This window comes from Artibeus jamaicensis, unplaced genomic scaffold, assembly GCF_021234435.1.
Source record: "Artibeus jamaicensis isolate MK-2021 breed Jamaican fruit bat unplaced genomic scaffold, CSHL_Jam_final scaffold_916, whole genome shotgun sequence".
Lineage (NCBI taxonomy): Eukaryota > Metazoa > Chordata > Mammalia > Chiroptera > Phyllostomidae > Artibeus > Artibeus jamaicensis.
In genome coordinates, this window is record NW_026522059.1 from 18896582 (window position 1) to 18914763 (window position 18182).

General features: G+C 35.6%; 1 protein-coding gene across 3 annotated transcripts in view; it reads left to right on the plus strand.

Moving 5' to 3' along the window:
• Positions 1-17842, plus strand: part of CSMD3 (CUB and Sushi multiple domains 3) — a 921636-nt gene extending 903794 nt beyond the window's left edge. For all 3 annotated transcript variants that reach the window (XM_053661036.1, XM_053661038.1, XM_053661039.1), the window contains 6 exons: positions 1267-1332; positions 6303-6461; positions 10924-11036; positions 13583-13670; positions 15868-16003; positions 17683-17842. In XM_053661036.1, the coding sequence (XP_053517011.1) occupies positions 1267-1332; positions 6303-6461; positions 10924-11036; positions 13583-13670; positions 15868-16003; positions 17683-17842 (722 nt within the window). The remainder of the gene's footprint in view (positions 1-1266; positions 1333-6302; positions 6462-10923; positions 11037-13582; positions 13671-15867; positions 16004-17682) is intronic.
• Positions 17843-18182: the final 340 nt, after the last annotated feature.

The following is an 18182-nucleotide window of genomic DNA, read 5'->3' on the forward strand; positions in this document are numbered from 1 at the left end:
CTTTTCGTCTATCCCCTTTTTTGTTTTATCATTACCACTGCAGTAGTCTCACCGAGGATTATTACTTATCCTGGGATCACAGCAGCAGCCTTCTCACTTCCCTGCCCGTGTCAGTAGCCACTCCTTTTGATTTTATTCTCCGCCTTTCAGCCAGAATGCCATTCACCCAAATCACTTCCCCTTCAATCCTTTTACAGGCGTCTCATGGTCCTTCAGATAAAGATAGATGCCTTTACATGGTCTACAAGCACTGGCTGTCCTGACTCCTGTAACTTTCCAGGCACTTCCAACACTCCAGGGATGTCCTTGGCTTGGGGGCTACCTTTGGTTTGACTTAAAGCTTTAGTTTTAACTTTTCATCATTGGGCCTACTCAATTTCTTATGAGCTAGCTCAACAAATATGGATTTTAAGCACAAACCCTACAGTGATGATTTTTGCATTTTTGCAACTGGAACATAAGCTCAGTCCTCAACTTTTATGTTGGAACCCACTTTTTCCATGTTAGACATTCCTCTGCAGTAAGACACAGTGACCCATTGCTGCATCCACCAATGCGAGAGACAAATTGTCAGAAACTTTCAGGATTCAGAAATGTTATTTTATTGGCCAAAGTTTTAACCTGTGCAGGGGCGGACCCTCAGAGTGTCTGGAGACACGGTGCTCATAAGAGCTGCAAACGAGAGCCGCGCTAAGCACTTACAGCTAAGTCTTTTTATAGACGCGAGCAAGCAAGCATTGTATAGAAGCAAATGTGGCTGTTAGCTACTGGCTACTTGGGTGGCACAAGCAAGCAAGCATGACCTAAGCTTTCTAGGTTTTGAGTAATGGAAAAATTTTAACCTAGACACTTGAACAGGTGGTCCTCTACTTGTTCAACCCCATTGGTTTTGTAGTTCTGCTTTCTCCACTCCCTGTGTTCTTTCTTAACTTCCTTGTCGTTTCTGCTCTAAGTTCCTTGTTCTTCCAGGCCAACCTTCTTTAAGGCAGTCCCTATTTTATTCCCTATTTTTCTGGTTCCAACACCCATCATATGGCGGCACTAATGCCCCTCTCATTTTACTGGAACGTGATAGGAGAAATTACTGGAAATGCCAGCTGATGATAGGAGTGTCAGCTAGGAACAGAGGGGCCATGGTAAATAGGACTTTTTGGAGTAAACTATATGATGTCAGAAAATAAAATTAACAGGATACTATATTTTTGGTGTGTGTATGTATGTTATTAATTATATTCACTTTTCAATGTTTTTTATTTCTCTTCGTAGCTGGCTCCAAAATATTGGTAAAAGATCCTAGACCGGTGCTAGGAACACCCAGCCCAAAGCTAAGTGGTTAGTAACATCAATTTCTTTTTAGAAGTCATGATGTCTAAAAGCTATTACCTATTTTAAAATGAGTATTTATTTATAAAAATGTTGTTCAGTATGTGAAAACAATGTATTTGACTATTTGGAATTTGAAATTTGATAATTTGTATCATAACATGTTGAATTTCAAGCAGTGTAATGATGTCACTTAGTAATATTCCAAAAATATTATTTATAGTTTTCTCTAGAAAATTTTCTTTCAAGAGTGTCTGAAAAATAACTAAATAATAGCAATTGTTATATTTGAAATATTAAATTAAAATGAGATATTATATGCAATTTTTAAATACAGATTTTTTAACAAAAAATATGTAATTTTTATGTGAGTCAAAAGTTCATGAACTTCTGGAAATTGTCCAGTTTATTTTCAGTTGTTAGACTTAAAAAGCAAATTTTAAACCCTAGCATAGTCATTGAAAACATGGGCTTTAATGTCTTACAACCATGGTGTAATTTTGTGTTATATCTTTCCTACCCTATGATGTTGGAGAAGTTATTTTATGTATCTGAATAATACATATAGTGATTAAATCATTATAAATGAATTGTATCAAAAGGAAGTTCAAAGTGTTTAACAAATAGTAAGGGTTCAATACAAGAGCAGCTGTTTTCTTATTAGTATTTTATTTACATGATATAAATGAAAAGCTAATAATAAAATTAGAGGTTTACAGTCTAATCTTTGAAGATAGAATTGATTCAGTTGTTTTGAGCTAAGAACAGTGATAAAATTAATTTTAGTGGGGTACAGAAATTTTCAATGTACATGTTACCAAGCTGGCGTGCCCACAGAACTCTAAGACACTGATTTATTCAACACTCAGCAATAACAGACTGAGTGTCACTAAGGCAGTCAGAGAATAAGGACTTTCAGTCATCATAAGGCAGAAGGTTAGCAATGAGTCAGAAAATCATAGTGGTCAATCAGTGCACAGAATTTCCCTATGGGAGCTGCTTTATCTTCAAACAGAAGGGCTCTCTGAACGATAACTCCAGAACATCAAGTGTAAACAAGGACTTTCATGGGCAAAACACAGCCAGTGCTCACCAATAAATAAATCAAGCAGCCCTGGCTGGTGTAGCTCAGTGAATTGAGCATGGGCCTGCAAACCAAAAGATCATGGTTTGATTCCCAGTCAGGGCACATGCCTGGGTTGCAGGCCAGTTCCCAGCATGGGACACACGAGAGGCAACCATACATTAATATTTCTCTCCCTCTTTTTCCCTTCTCCTCTAAAGATAAATAAATAAATAAAATATTAAAACAATAAAAATAAATCAAGCAGACCTAAAAAATTAAAAACAATATGGAAAAACTAAGCAGTACAATAAGTTTGGCTAATATACAAATGTAAAGATTTCTCCATCAAACAATTATAGAATATGTGCTCTCTTCAAAGGAATAGGGCAGCTATAACAACTGATCATATATTAAGTAATAAATAATCAACACAAATTTCAAAATGCAATCTCATCTGATAATGATACAGTTCAAAGTTAATAAGAAAATGGATATATTTTAAAACTTCTGAATATTTATAAATTGAGAAAATAATGCTGATGAACAAATCATGAGTTAAAGATGAAATTAAAATAAAAAATGTAACACTAGTACTGATGTTGAAATCTAAATATCAAAATATGGGAACTGAAGCAAAATAAAAGTTACAAGGAGAATTTAAACACTTTAATCTTTACATTAGAAAAGAAGAAGGCCTCAGAATTAGTGAATTAAGTGTTTCTATTAAGAAGATATAAAAGTATAACAGAATAACCAAAAGAAATCATAAGTCAATGTAATAAATATGCACAAACAAGTAAACATCAAAGATACAATAGAAACATCTAAACAGACCCAGAAGAAGTTCAGTGAAAAACCAAAGTGAAAATTTTCTGGTATGTTTGATCAAGAAAACAACAAAAAATACTCTCTAGCTGGTGTAGCTCAGTGGATTGAGTGCGGGCCTGTGAACCAGAGGATCGCATTTGGATTCCCAGTCAGGGCACATGCTTGGGTTGCAGGCCAGTTCCCAGTGGGGGACCTACAGAGGCAACCATACATTGTTATTCTCTCCATCTCTCCTTCACTTTCCCTCTAAAGATAAATATTTTTTTTTAATTTAAGAAAAATTATTTTTACATAAAACCTTAGCAAATCAGATATATTATAATAAAGGGGTCATATCCAATTGGATTCATGATATACATAAAATCTTAGCAAATCAAATACATTATAGTAAAGATAGCACATCCAGTTTTGTTCATGATCTACATAAATATTTTTAAATAATCATTAAAAGTAGACTATCACATTAAAAGATTAACATGCAAAAATAAAATTATTATAATACTTGCACCAAACATATTTTATAAGATTCAACTCCTATTCACAATTTTTAGAAATTCCTTTAATAAATTAGAAAGAAAAGCAATTTCTTAAACCTGAGTAAAAAGATCTATAACACTCTAGAGCAACGTCATCTTAGATGCCAACGTATTAGGAGCATTTTATTTAAGTTAATGAATGAGACAAAGTGATTAGATTGCTCAAAAGAAACAGGAATGAAATTTGGCAGTGGTTCAAAGTCAGGAGCGTATTGTTCTCTTTGGCAAAACTATGAAGCCTACGAAGCAAAGTTTGTGTTCAAAGTTCATGTTCAAATATATCTTGGAAGAAAGGACCATGGCCATCATTGTTTTCCTCCTTTTCATCGATATCCACATCAATAATAGTTGGATGACACTTTAGAATTTACAAAGAACTGCCAAATACACGATTGAATTTACATCTCAAAATAGACTGACCAGTCGAAGGACATATTATCTCTTTCCCCTTGGGGAAGTAGATGAACTAATTGTCCTGGCCCTCCTGCCCAGTAGTGAGTTACATCCTGAGTTATGTATGGGGCAGAAGGGTGGGGCAGAGCTGGCATGCCGGAGCTAGCAAGGGCAGGCTCACCGTAGCCAGTTCTGTGCATTCTTCCAAGCCACTTCCACCAATGTCATACTGGCATTTTGAAATCCCCCCTTATGGGAGTAGTTACACCCTACCAAATCAGTGATGAATCCTGATACAGTGTGTGTTGCTGTAGCTGCCCTCTACTTTTCCCTATGCTATTTTCTCTGGCCACTAGGTGTTCCTTCACTCCCTTCAACCAACACTCCCTAATTTCCCTAGGCATGATGGACCAGATCTTTAGGTGTAACATATTTTTATTGAAGGTTCAAGGGTAGCAAAGAGTAATCACAGTGCAAGCCAGGGGAAATGAACAATGAGAGACACAGCACCACTTATTATTTACTGAGTGCCTACTCTTTGTCAGAACATTCTTCTCCCCTGCTCTCCTCCTCCCACTACAACTAAGAGTCTTAACACTTCAAAATTCCCGATTCTTGTAACACAGGGCAGTTTAACTTGTTCCTTTCTGCAAACTCGTTCTAGATATATACTTTTTAAAAGCTGAAAACTCTTTAAGATGCTTACCAAATCAAGGGCTTTTACCTATGCATGCTATCAAAACTTTAGGTGAGGTTACCCTCACATAGAGAGCATCACTGTGAAATTCGAGGTTTGAGGAGGGATGTCACTAGAAAGATGACTAGGCAAAGGTCACAGGGTCCAGACTGTGGATTTTTCATGATGCTAATTTCATTTCTGCTAAGTACATGTTTTATTTGCAACTATGCAGTGAGTATACAGCCTGAGGTTTCCCTATTTTATCTGCGTGATAATAATATATTTTAAAGCTTTTATTTATTTATTTTTAGAGAATGGGGAAGTGAGGGAGAAAGGGAGAGAAACATCAATGTGTGGCTGCCCTTTGCATGCCCCCTACTGGGGACCCAGCCTGCAACCCAGGCATGTGCCTTAGACTGGAAATGGAACCAGGACCCTTTGGCTCACAGGCCTGCGCTCAATCCACTGAGCTATGCCAGTCAGGGCTGCATAATAATATTAATGATAGAGAAGATCAGGTGACAAATGTAACTTAAGAAAAAAAATACTCTTTTTCCTAAGTTCATGTCATTTACTCACTCACCCCAGCAGGCATGGATCCATTGAATAGTTGATTACTGGGCGTGTTCCTTACAATGAAGTATTAGATTAAGGAAAATCTCTCAGCCTTTTCCCAGGATCTGAGTAGACTTTGACACTTCTAAATTATTTAAGTATGAATCACATAACTAATTTATACAAATATACTAAGTCTTATTTGGCTGTGTCTAACACAAGAGTTTTTCTTCTTTAGATAGATGTTTTATAGCATTTAGAATAGTCTTTGGTTCCACCACAATTTGTCTCTCTCCTATGACAGACAATTCTAGTGACAATTCTTTTGTTTCTAAAAATACCTTTATCTTCAAAGGTGTGAATTTGGTGGAGCCCAGCTCTTCCTCAGGAGCATCTATTATTGGACTAACTGAACTAGAATTCTGTATGGGAGACAAAGAAGTGTCCCTCCCGCCAGTCTTCAAGGGCTGTTTTGCAAGGGAGCTAAACTCTGTATTCTTCCTCCTGTGAATCTATCCCTACTGCCAGGAGAAAAAGAGGCCTCTTGGGGCCAGTCTACAGACTTATTTAGCCCAATAAAAGCATTCTATTTTCCTCCTGAAATAAAGATATTATTATGGGAGAACAGATACAAGTAAACTTGATATTTAGCTGGACTCTATAAGTTTTATGTCTTTAATTGGTGATGTTTGTTTATCTTTTATTGATGACTCATGTACAAATCTAGATTATTACAATTTTGGTTTAGTCTAAAGTAATGGAAACACTTTTATGTGAGAAATTTATAATACACATCCCACATTATTGTGTATTTAGCACATTTCACTATCTAATACATTAATATTCATCAATCTACTATTTAAGGTTTGTATTTACAGGATACCATAAAATTAATGTATGTATTTATTTAATCTATTCACAGTTCCTGATGATGTCTTTGCCCAAAATTATATATGGAAAGGCTCTTACAATTTCAAAGGAAGGAAACAGCCCATGACCTTGACAGTGACTAGTTTCAATGCTTCCACTGGGAGAGTCAATGCAACACTCAGCAACAGTAACATGGAGCTGCTACTTTCAGGTATCCCATTGAAGAACAGCAAATAATGCCTTCATGCCTCCATCTCCATCATTCTATCATTTTTGTTCGTGACTCTAATACTGTGAAGCATTTGTTACTTTTCTATGACATTTATAATTTATCCAGAAACAAAGCTTTCTGGGTTTTGGATTGACACATAAATATTTCTACACAAATATAAATCTCTGTGGTATTGAAATGAGCTCCCTCAAGAATATTTTTCCATAGTCAGAATGAGACATTGTGAAATAGGACAGAACTTTTAATTTGAATACCATGAAATTTTCCTTTATTCCCATAACACCAAGCAAGCTGGATCTGTGATTTGCAATCTATTTTATGGTCACAGGATTCTTCATATGAAAATATTTAGGTGGGCACCATCAGTTAAGACAGAAAAAGTAAGAACCATGCTACTTTAAACAGGCGTAATGCACCCAGACCACTGTCCATCTGCTCACCTTTTGAAGTTTCTGTTCTATCTAAAGCATGCTTCCTTCATTAAGAAAACATTCATGTTTTCTTAAATGTCATCTTGTCAACAGTATGCCTGATTACCCTTCTAATGTAGCCTCCATATTACAAACACAGTCAGATTATATCTCAGAGGTTAGAACAGCATCCGAAAAAAATAGGCCTCAAAGAATGTTGTCAAAGTAATGAATATGAATTATTGCTCTCATTAAAATTATTTTATGTCTTGATATTGCAAATATGAAATATATATATTTAAACATCCTGGCTATTTATATATACTAAATACACTTCCCCCTTATCTGCATTTTCACTTTCCATGGTTTCAGTTGCCCAAGCCAGTAATGGTCCAAAAATATTAAATGGAAAATTCCAGAAATGAGCGCTTCATAGTTTTAAATTGCAAGTCATTCTGTATAGCATGAGGAAACATCACTCAATCTTGCTCCATCCCTCCCCGCCGGGAAGTGATTGATCCCTTTGGGGTATCCATGCTGCATGCGGCCCACCCTTAGTCACTTAGTATCCATATCCACAGACGAGCAGCAGCAACCCCACACTAAGTCACAGTGCCTGTGGCATCCGCCATGCTCCACCTCATCACACAGGCACTGTATCATGTCACGTCATCACATAAAAGAGTGAGTACCATGCAATAAGATGTTTTGAGAGAGACAGCACACATTTCAATATAACTTTTATTATAGTATATTGTTATAATTGTTCTGTTTCATAGTTATTGTTGTCAGTATCTTACTGTATCTAGTTAGTAGTTTAAACTTTATCATCGGTATTTATGTTTAGGAAAAAACAATATACAACTATATATAAGGTTCTGCACTGCCTGCAATTTCAGACATCCACTGGGATCTTAGAAGTATACCTGTGGGTAGAAATACTATCAAGCATCATTTTAAATTATTGAATGATCCTGCACTAAACCCTGAGTAGAAGTATTAAAAGTTAATGTGTGTTACATTTTTTAAATTATAGATAGTTGTGCAATATAATTTGAAAGATGCTTTATATGAATGAGAGCAATGCATTTAAATTATGACTACTGCTTTATGTAACTTTGAAGCAAACAATTTTTTTTAATTTTCTGTAAAAAAGTTAGGACAAAATTAATGCACATGTTGACCTTGAACAGCATGGATTTAAACTGCATGGGTCCACTTCATCTGTGAATTTTTTTCCAGTTGACATATGTAGTCCAAACTTGAGTTGGTCAAGGGTACGCAAGCAGTTGGAATCTGCCAGTGTAGAGGGCAGGCTTAAGTGATACACAGATTTTCAACTGCATGAGGACAGTCCATGCCACGGACACTGTGTTGTTCTAGGGTCAAGGGACTTACTCAGAGAAAATGTTCAAATTTTATTTTATGAATATAGAAAAGCAACACAAATAATTAGATTAATTTAATTTGCTATTACTGTCTCCATATACAGGAATTATAACCTTTCCCATTAATATTATTTTTGCTTACTCCTGTGTCTTTTTTCTATTAATTATAATTTACATTATCAAAATCTATTTAGCATTATCTTTGTATTCCCAGCACATTCTAATGGTATTCTACTTTTTTACATAGGTAAAAAATTAAGTGAAAGAATGAATAGTCAAATTTCAGCCATCATTTAAACACAACATTTTTACTTATGATTATATTTATTGTTATTCCCCTGACCACATTTATACTCCAGCTTACTTCTACTTTTAAAAAAGTCACAGTTTAAAGGGAAAAAAATCATTGTATATATTTTTGCCTCTGTCTTTTATGCCATTACCTATATTGACCTTGTTGAACAGAAAATCCCACTTGACTTTTCAAGATGTACCTAACAGGCATGAACAGATCAAAACATGGCTCAAGAAGAACTTAGAGCCCCAGAGCCGATAAATCTAAGTGAAGAAGAAATAGCCAAACTTTCAAATGCACAGTTCAAAACACTGGTGATCAGGATGCTCACAGAACTGGTTGATTCTAGTCACAAATTAGAGGAACATATGAAGGCTAGACTAATTGAAATGAATGGAAATGCACAGGAAACCAATAGTAATGGAAAGGAAACTGGTACTCAAATCAAAGAAGTGGACCAGAAAGAGGAAAAAATGACCAAACAAAAAAGAATGTAGAAACAAGAATTCAAAAAAATGAGGAGAGGCTTAGGAACCTCTAGGACATCTTTAAACATTCCAACATCAGAATTATGGTACCAGAAGGGGAAGAGGAACAGCCATGAGTGGAAAACTTATTTGAACAAATAATAAAGGAGAATTTCTCCAATGTGGCAAAGGAAATAGACTTCCAGGAAATCCAGAAAGCTCAGAGAGTCCCAAAGAAGTTGGACCCAAGGAGGAACACACCAAGGCACATCATAATTATATTAGCCAAGATTAAAGTGAAGGAGAAAATTTTAGAAGCAGCAAGAGGTAAGGGGACTGTCACCTACAAAGGAGTTGCCATCAGACTGTCAGCAGATTTCTCAAAAGAGACCTTACAGGCAAGAAGAGGCTGGAAAGAAGTATTCCAAGTCATGAAATCCAAAGACCTACATCCACAATCACTCTACCCAGCAAAGCTTTCATTTAGAATGGAAGGGCAGATAAAGTGCTTCTCAGAAAAAATTCCAGGAGTTCATTATCACCAAGCCCTTATTATATGAAATGTTAAAGGGACTTACCTAAGAAAAAGAAGATAAAAAAGATGAACAGTGAAAGGACAACAAACTCACAGTTATTAACAACCACACCTAAAATAAAAGCAAACTAAGAGGACAGCTAGATCAGGAGCAGGACCATAGAAATGAAGATCTCAAGGAGGGTTAGCAACAGGGGAGTGGGAGGAGGAGAAGGGGGGAGAAGGTGCAGAAAATAAGTAGCGTAGATGGTAGGTAGAAAATAGATAGGTGGAGGGCAAGAATAGTAGGGGAGACATAGAATCTAAAGAACTTGAGACACATGGTCATAAACTAAAGGGGGGAATGGTGGGGGAGGGGTGTGCAGGGTGGAGGGGAATGAGGGGGAATAGAACACCTGTAATGGCATAATCAATAAAATATATTTTAAAAAAAGACCCAGCTTAAATGCCTTTTTTAAGTAAGCATTTTCTGATCACCCCAGTGTGAAATGAGCCCTTTCTTCTGTTTTTTTACTTATCTTATTCTCTCAGCTATTTAGATGTACCTGGCTTCAATCTCTACTTAATGGAGAAAACTTTTGAGCACCCTATCTTTATATAGGAACAAAATATATTCATCTTTGTGGCTCAAGTTGCATCTAGAATACTCTCCTTCACATGGTTGCCCTCCAATTTAAGAAAAACACAAGCAGTTTTAGAATATGATTAATATATTTAAAGATTTTAAATATGTTTGGGGGAGTAATACCATATTTTACCACTTATAAAACACTCCTGTGTATAATGCACACTCACGTTTTTGGCCCAAACTTTCAGAAAACAAGTCTCTCGTTTTAATTAAATGTTTTATTTATTTATATTTAGAAACAAAACTGATGATCATATTCCAGGGTATCATTTTTGCATACAGATATCATTATTGCTTTCTAGGTTACACTTTTAACATATGAACATAAATAAAATAATTAAAAACATTTATGTAGATGCGGAGTTAGTACTACCCAGGTACAATGTGTATCCTTATTCTTCCTTTAAAAAATTGGTCCAAAAAATATGCACTATATACCTCAAATTATGATACTTTTGTTTGTGCTATCATGGAATGGTGCTGTTAAGAACAGTACTACTTAATTATAATAACATAGGTCATTTAAACCCACAATGAAGATGTAAGTTGAACATTTCTTTTGAAAGAGAGATCGAACATATATAGCAGGATTTGTCAACAGCATTACCAATAAAACTGGCCTTGACTTGGCCTTGTTTATTTCTTTTCCAATCATGTCCATTGCATGATATATTTAAGGAGTTATAGATAATAAAATAAAGCATAACTGTTTTTACAGGAGTATATAAAAGCCAGGAAGCTCGCCTAATGTTACACATCTATCTTATTAAAGTACCAGCTCATGCTTCTGTGAAGAAAATGAAGGAGGAAAACTGGGCCATGGATGGCTTTGTAAGTATAGTTCTTTGCAAGCCTGCTGCTGACACAAACTTGTGCTTAGGTTTGTCATTAAAATTCCTGGAAGAGGTAAGTTCCTAAATTTAGCTAATTATGAACACATACGCATATCAAATGGTAAAATTACTACTAAGGGTAAGTGTTTTGGAAAAAAATGGCCAAATATATTTAGTAGTCTAGAGTGGTAAGCCTAGGATTACTAGATTCTGGTGAGCTTTGCTTATTTCTATAATATTTATGTGTACAGAAGTATACAGTCTTGTATTGTTTTCATTAAATTTATTTTGTTTGCAGTCAGTTATGATAAATAAATCTGGATAAAATGCAATTCATTCTTTGGAACCACTATTTAAGGTGTATGCAACATAATAAAAGGCTTCAGAAAAAAAATGAAGTATGCCCACTAACTTTAAGCACAGATTTAGACTATTTTCTAAAATTGTCAATGAACAGGAAGTTATGTAAATTGCTTCATGTGGGGAGATAGTTGCCATAGCTTCACCATGGAGTCACCCTGTCCTATTCAGCCACTTGTGTGAATGGAGTTTCTAAATTGGGAGTTGGAAGCAAGTCTTATATTCCCATAATGCTTAGGAACCTTTGTTTAAAAATGAGCATGAGAGAAAGAGCTCTGGCCATATTCTCTCAAATAACAAGCCTTCTTTTACAAGGAATGCCTAGCAGGAAAGAAGATATATAGTAAGTCACAACCTTCAGTTAGTTTGTTTCCTGTAGAAAACATGTCCGTTCTGTTTCCCTATCTGTGTCATTATTCATGGAGTTGGGGATCAATGCTTTTTTTCAGTGCACTCAGGGTGTTTAATTGCATTATGTCATCTAGGAAACAAAATGCATGCATTTAAATAATAGAGTTTGAGCTAGTCTCTTTAGAAGCATTTAATTTTTAAAAGTGGCCATGACCAGAGTATGATGTCTGATAATAAAGAATAAATCTTACCACTTGTGGTGACATATCAGACTTACATGGATGGTTTTGTAAGATATTTTGCTTTTAAGGGGCAAGATTCAAGGTTTTTTGTTTGTTTGTTTTTACAGCTTTTACAATAGCATACATGGCTTAGGTAGCTAATTGCTACTGGTAATTAAAACAAATTTCATCTAACCAGAAACACTAAAAAGTTTCCATTTCTATTTTATCTGTGAGGCCAAATGGTACTATGCATGTAAAGTCATATTTGAAAGTCATAATACACCACAGCATTAGACATTGCCACAAAACTTCCAAGGACACTCAACTATATATAGTTCTTTTTTTCCTCAAATATTCTATTTATTTATTTTTAGAGGGAGAGAGAAGGAGAGAAACATCAATGCGTGGTTGCCTCTCCCGTGACCCCTACAGGGGGCCTGGCCTGTAACCCAGGCCTGTGCTTCAGCTGGTAATTGAACCAACCCTTTGGTTCAAGGGCCAGCACTCAATCTGCTGATCATACCAGCCAGGGCCAGTACATAGTTCTAATATGTCTGAAGTTGGTTGTAGATAGACTGGTTGTTAATTTCACTCACATTCCATTGGCTCTACTTGAAGCCCAGGTAGCAAGTTCAGATCAGCTCCAGGTATCTGATTCTGGGACCCGAGCTGGAGGGGCAGCAGCTTCCTGAAGCACCTTCTTTTTTGTCAGCAGTTAGAAGCACTAAGGGACATAGTGGAAAACATGTACCCCCTCCTGATTTTAACAGCCCTATTAAAATTTAATTCATATACCCTAGAATTCACCCATTTAAAATGTTGAATTCAGTGGCTCTTAGTTATTTGGAGATGAGTGACCATTACCACAGCTGATTTATAATATCTTTATCATCCCAAAGAAAAATGACATATTTTTTAGCTGTCATCCCATCCAACCACTCCTCATCACCACCCCAGCCCTAAGAAGTCACAAATCTACTTTCTGTCTGTACAGATTTCCCTGCTCTTGACTTTCATATTAATGGAATCGTATAATATGTGGGCTTTGTAATTTACTTACTTAACTTAACATAATGGGAAAGATGCCCCTTAAGACCTAGGCTAGGAACTGGCATTGTCAATTCCACCCACATTCCATTGGACAAAGCAACTCACAGGACCAAACCCAACTCAATGAGATGGGAAGCATATTCTTCCCATGAAGGTCAGTGGGAGTGGGGAGAAGTGCATATATGCCCAACAGTAATGTAATCTAAAAAACACAGTTTTTCATACTTTAGTTTGTGATTAGCATTTACCCCCTTCTGTTCCATCATATCTTTGTCACTGTTTTTTGGACAATAGGTTCCTCGGCCTAAAAGAAATCTATATATCTATATAACAATATTAATGAGCAACCTCTCTTTGATATCAAAATTACTTAAAAGTGAAAATTTTGACTTGGCTTATAATGATGGCAAATTTGTACAATGTTCTGTATTTTTCATAGGAGGAAGATCTGGAGGAAAGAACATTGCACAGTATTCATTTAGGATAAAATTAAATATTAAGTCTGGGGAAATATAGCTGTGACTAAATTCACATTTAATCGAAGTATAAATATTTTTAGGTTTCTGCTGAGCCTGATGGAGCGACTTATGTGTTTCAAGGATTTATACAAGGCAAAGATTATGGGCAATTTGGACTACAAAGACTGGGTAATGTATTTACTCATTTTCATGTTCATGTAGTTTCTTTATTACTCTAGGCATCATAAGAAAATACAGAGACTTCTGTATACTAGGCACACTTACTATAGTTTAAGCTTTGTGTTGTCAGGACTACATGTGTTGATCCATTTTGACAGCCTTTAAAAGAATGACATTTCTTCAGAATATTGGTTCTCCATGTACCACCTCTGCACAGCGTGGTTTCCATCATATATCTAATCAACATGACAAACTGTCTTGCCCTAATGCAAATAAAAAGGAGAAAAAGTGATATAGATGGAAAGGAAAATATTAAACTGTAAATTTTATTATCTTATGAGAACTGTAATACTTCTCTTCAGTTTGAATATTGTTGAAATTTTCTTACTCCTTCCTACATGCAGTGGCACTTTGAGAAACTCATAGGGTCCAGAAAGGGAAAATAACTTTGAAGAATGGATCTCTTTTCAGGACTTTGTGCTCTGCAGTTATGTAAATTTGCTGTGGTAGATGGCACAGGGTTTTCTCATTCTTATTTCCGATTCTGCTAAAATGTGTGTAAACATCGAATGGCCTTGTTTGAAGTGTATTTATTAGCATAGTTTTGGTTATACTCGCTCCCAGTATCTTATTGTGGTGTTGATACATAAAGAATAAATTCAGGCTCCAAAACTACCATTTTATATTTCTCTTAACAAATTTGTTTACTTTGAGCTTTATGAGCCTTGAAAAAATAGGTATAGAATGAGGTACTGACTTTTTAAACCTGATCTAAGGTATTATTAGTATTTACCTCAATGCAACTATCTATCAAAAAGTGAAATTAGCTTTCTCTAAATGAACAATAATAATAAGATGCCATTTTTATAATGTCTTATGTAAAACCATATTAATTTTAACAACAGGGTAAGACATTATCATTGCACAGTAACCCAGTTATGTAATTAAATGCAAGATGTTGTCATGTAATAGTTCCAAAAGCATCTCAAACACGGCATGTCTGAAATAGGACCTATAAGAAAGGAACTGAAAAATGACCGTTCATTGTATCCTCTTGCTACATGTGTCAAAATGTTGGCAAACCTGATTGTTTTCATTTTCTAATTGTGCTAACGTCTTCACCATTTACTCAGCCCAAGTAAAGCAGTCTAGCCGGGGTTCCTCACCTGCAGCCCATGGGCCGCATGCAGCACAGGATGGCTGTGAACCCCTCCAACACGAAATCATAGATTCACTTAAAGTATTATGAGAATTTTTTGTGATTGTGTGTCACAATGTATTTAATGTGGCCCAAGACAACTCTTCCTCTTCCAGTGCAGCCCAGAGATGCAAAAAGGTTGAACACTCCTGCATTGCATTTTTACCCCTTTCGTGCACACAAACAAGTTCTGTTGATTTTAACTGCAAAATGTTCCCCTAAATATATCTTTTTATGCTCTTTCTAATGTTTTAGTTCACATTTTAATTTTGTTGTATCTGGACTGTTACTGCCGCCTTCAAACTGCTCTGGCTGTCAGTCTGGACTCCATCAAGCCTGTCCTACCCCATCCACCGTTCTCAGTCATGTGACTTATCATTGAGCCTTTCATTGCTAAACACCTTCCATTAACCCTCACTGTAAATGAGCAGTAGGTTTGAGCTCTTTAGAATATGTATGCCCTTTAAGAGTCTAGGCATCATTAACCATTGAAGACTCCTATTCCTCCCAGAGACTTGTCCACACTACTATTTCTAATGCTTGTCACATTGCCTGACTATGCCACTGAACTTCCCAGTTCTAGGTTTGCGATGGTCCTGCATCCTCTTCCACTTGTTGCTCTTCTGATTCTTCAAGTCCAAGCTTATATTGTATATTCTCCAGAAAACATTCTTGCATGCTACCAGATGGAATTACCCCTTCCCTCTCTAAAGTGCATTCATTAATCATTAATTCATGCCAATGAATCCACTTATTTCTGTCTTAGTGTTCTTCCTACACTTGTATAAACTCTTCAATTCAGAGACTTGCTCACTTTTTATTCTGTACCCTTCCCTGAAAAAAATATTTTATGTGTAGTAGGCATCATGCAAAATTGTGCGGAAATGAGTTGAAAAAGTTTCATGTAGATTTCCAAGAAAGGAATATACTAATTGGTTCAGAAAATAAAAGTGTATTGCGATAAAATTGAATCAATTATATATCTCTAATTTATTGTTTATTTTATAGGATTGAATGTGTCAGAGGGTTTAAATTCTTCAAATCAACCTCATGGTACAAATAGTAGTTCTGTGGCCATTGCTATTCTTGTGCCTTTTTTTGCACTTATATTTGCAGGATTTGGATTTTATCTTTATAAACAAAGGTAAGTCTGCTTATTTTAACTATGAATATTTTCCAAATCTATATTCATGTTCTTTTTACTACCTTACTTCAAGTTGAAATTTCTATTTTTTCTGGATTGTTGCAGTATCTGTGTGCCAAATGTTGCCACATTTTTTGTAAACCTTCTTTTTCCTGCCTGCCCCTTTACCAAACATATATATGCTAAGAAGATAAATGTTTAGCAAACATACCTGCTTTTGCTTTTAGAAGATTATGAAATTAATATGTTATATTTGTGATATATCTAACATAGGACTTATACATATTATAAGTCGGTCCTTGTTCACTATGTCCATTACAACTTCCTGGCGAGGGGCTTTACTATGTAATTCTACACTATTTAGGACTATCTTTTAATCAAGAAAAGAAAATATATAGGTAAGCAGATATTTAATGCCTCTGAAAGAAACTTAAGATAGCTTTTTACTGAAAAAATTATCTTTCAAATTACCTAGCAGTTTTCAGTATAAAAAAAGGTTAGGAAATGCATTAGACATAGTAAAATGATATAATGACAATATAAGTTACGATAAAAATAATGAAAATGAGTGGTATTTAGTGTAAACACAGGGGTTGAGAAACATTTATATTAACATATATCTTTTCTAGGAATTAGGTCTCAGAAACAGGTAGGGGCGAGTCTGCCTCCGTTCCGTTACAAATGTCAGTAAATTACTGACGTGGTCAAGAGAACCTGGGAATAAGCCTTAGCCAAAGGTGAGAGCAATGGAATCACCAGGAGTGCACCACAGTCGCTTGCACAAGCCAACCTAGAGTCCATATTTTTTATTAACTAAAAGGCGAACTGTTTCCATGACTTGAGTGTCAGTACAGTCATTTCTTCTCTGAGATTTTGAATTTACACGCTCTAAAACGTAGCATTTTTAAAGAACAGCGTGTTTCTGTCTTGAAGATACTCCAAATCTCGTCTCGAATCAGCCCCAGCTTTAGTTATCTACTACTCCTGGAATCCTCTCCTGTTTAGCACAGAAGTCGCTCTTGTCCCTCAAGTCGCAGATTCAATTTTACCTCCTCAGGCTTTATGTGTTATTTTAAGTGCCTCCCACCCACTTCTTATTATAGTAACCATTTTCCTTTTTATCAAAACAGTTCTGATTAGGTGTCATTTTTTGTTTTATTTCTTTTTAATTTATTCTTTGTTTTCTGTCACTACAATATGAGCTCCATGAGAGTATTGATTATGCTTTAAAAGTATACATATGTTTTTAATGTCTAGGATCCTACCTGGTATATAATAGATGCTCAGTAAATATCCGATAAATAAATGAATAAATAGTAATGGGATTTAAATTCATCATCATCATCGTCACAACTTATACATGCTAATTTATAATGGTAACTTATTATTTCATAGGAGAATTTAAGGTAGTAGCCATAATATATCATTTATTTATACTTATATTGCTCATATTGGTGCTGTATATAAATATGTATTATATGTAAATAAAGTCACCCAGGATTTAAAAGTGAAAGTAAGTTGTTCAAATTAGATGTATTGTGTTTATTATGATTTGTCAGTAAATACTTTCCAGTTCCAGTATCTGTTAATGATGATAACTGAAGAATATTTTATTTGAGCCTACTCTGCTATTTCTGGGAGAAAGTTAACACTTAGCTAATCAATGTTCTCATCCACAGGACTGCACCCAAAACACAGTACACAGGATGTTCAGTTCATGAAAATAACAATGGCCAAGCAGCTTTCGAAAACCCCATGTACGACACCAACGCAAAGTCAGTGGAGGGGAAGGCAGTGCGGTTCGATCCCAACCTGAACACGGTCTGCACGATGGTATAGCACCGCGGCCCTCTGCCTTCTCCCGAACCTTGGAAGTCAACACACAGAACAGTGCACATTAGTTCACTGCTAAAAAAAAAATAAAGCACACTTTTCAGGACTTGCTGGGTCACCTTTTCCTGAGGAATGATAGAGAAGAGTGTTTTTTTCATAAACTTGGACCATAATTCTTCTTCGTGTTTACCATGGAGAGTTTTACAGAGATTCGGCTGCACTCTGAGAGTGCTTACTCACAGTTTATTTGCTTTTTTAAAAAAGGAGATTATTCTAAAACATAAACTTATTTGCATATATTGGAGGAGCATCCATATCAGTATTTCTGTGCTTTATAAACTATATT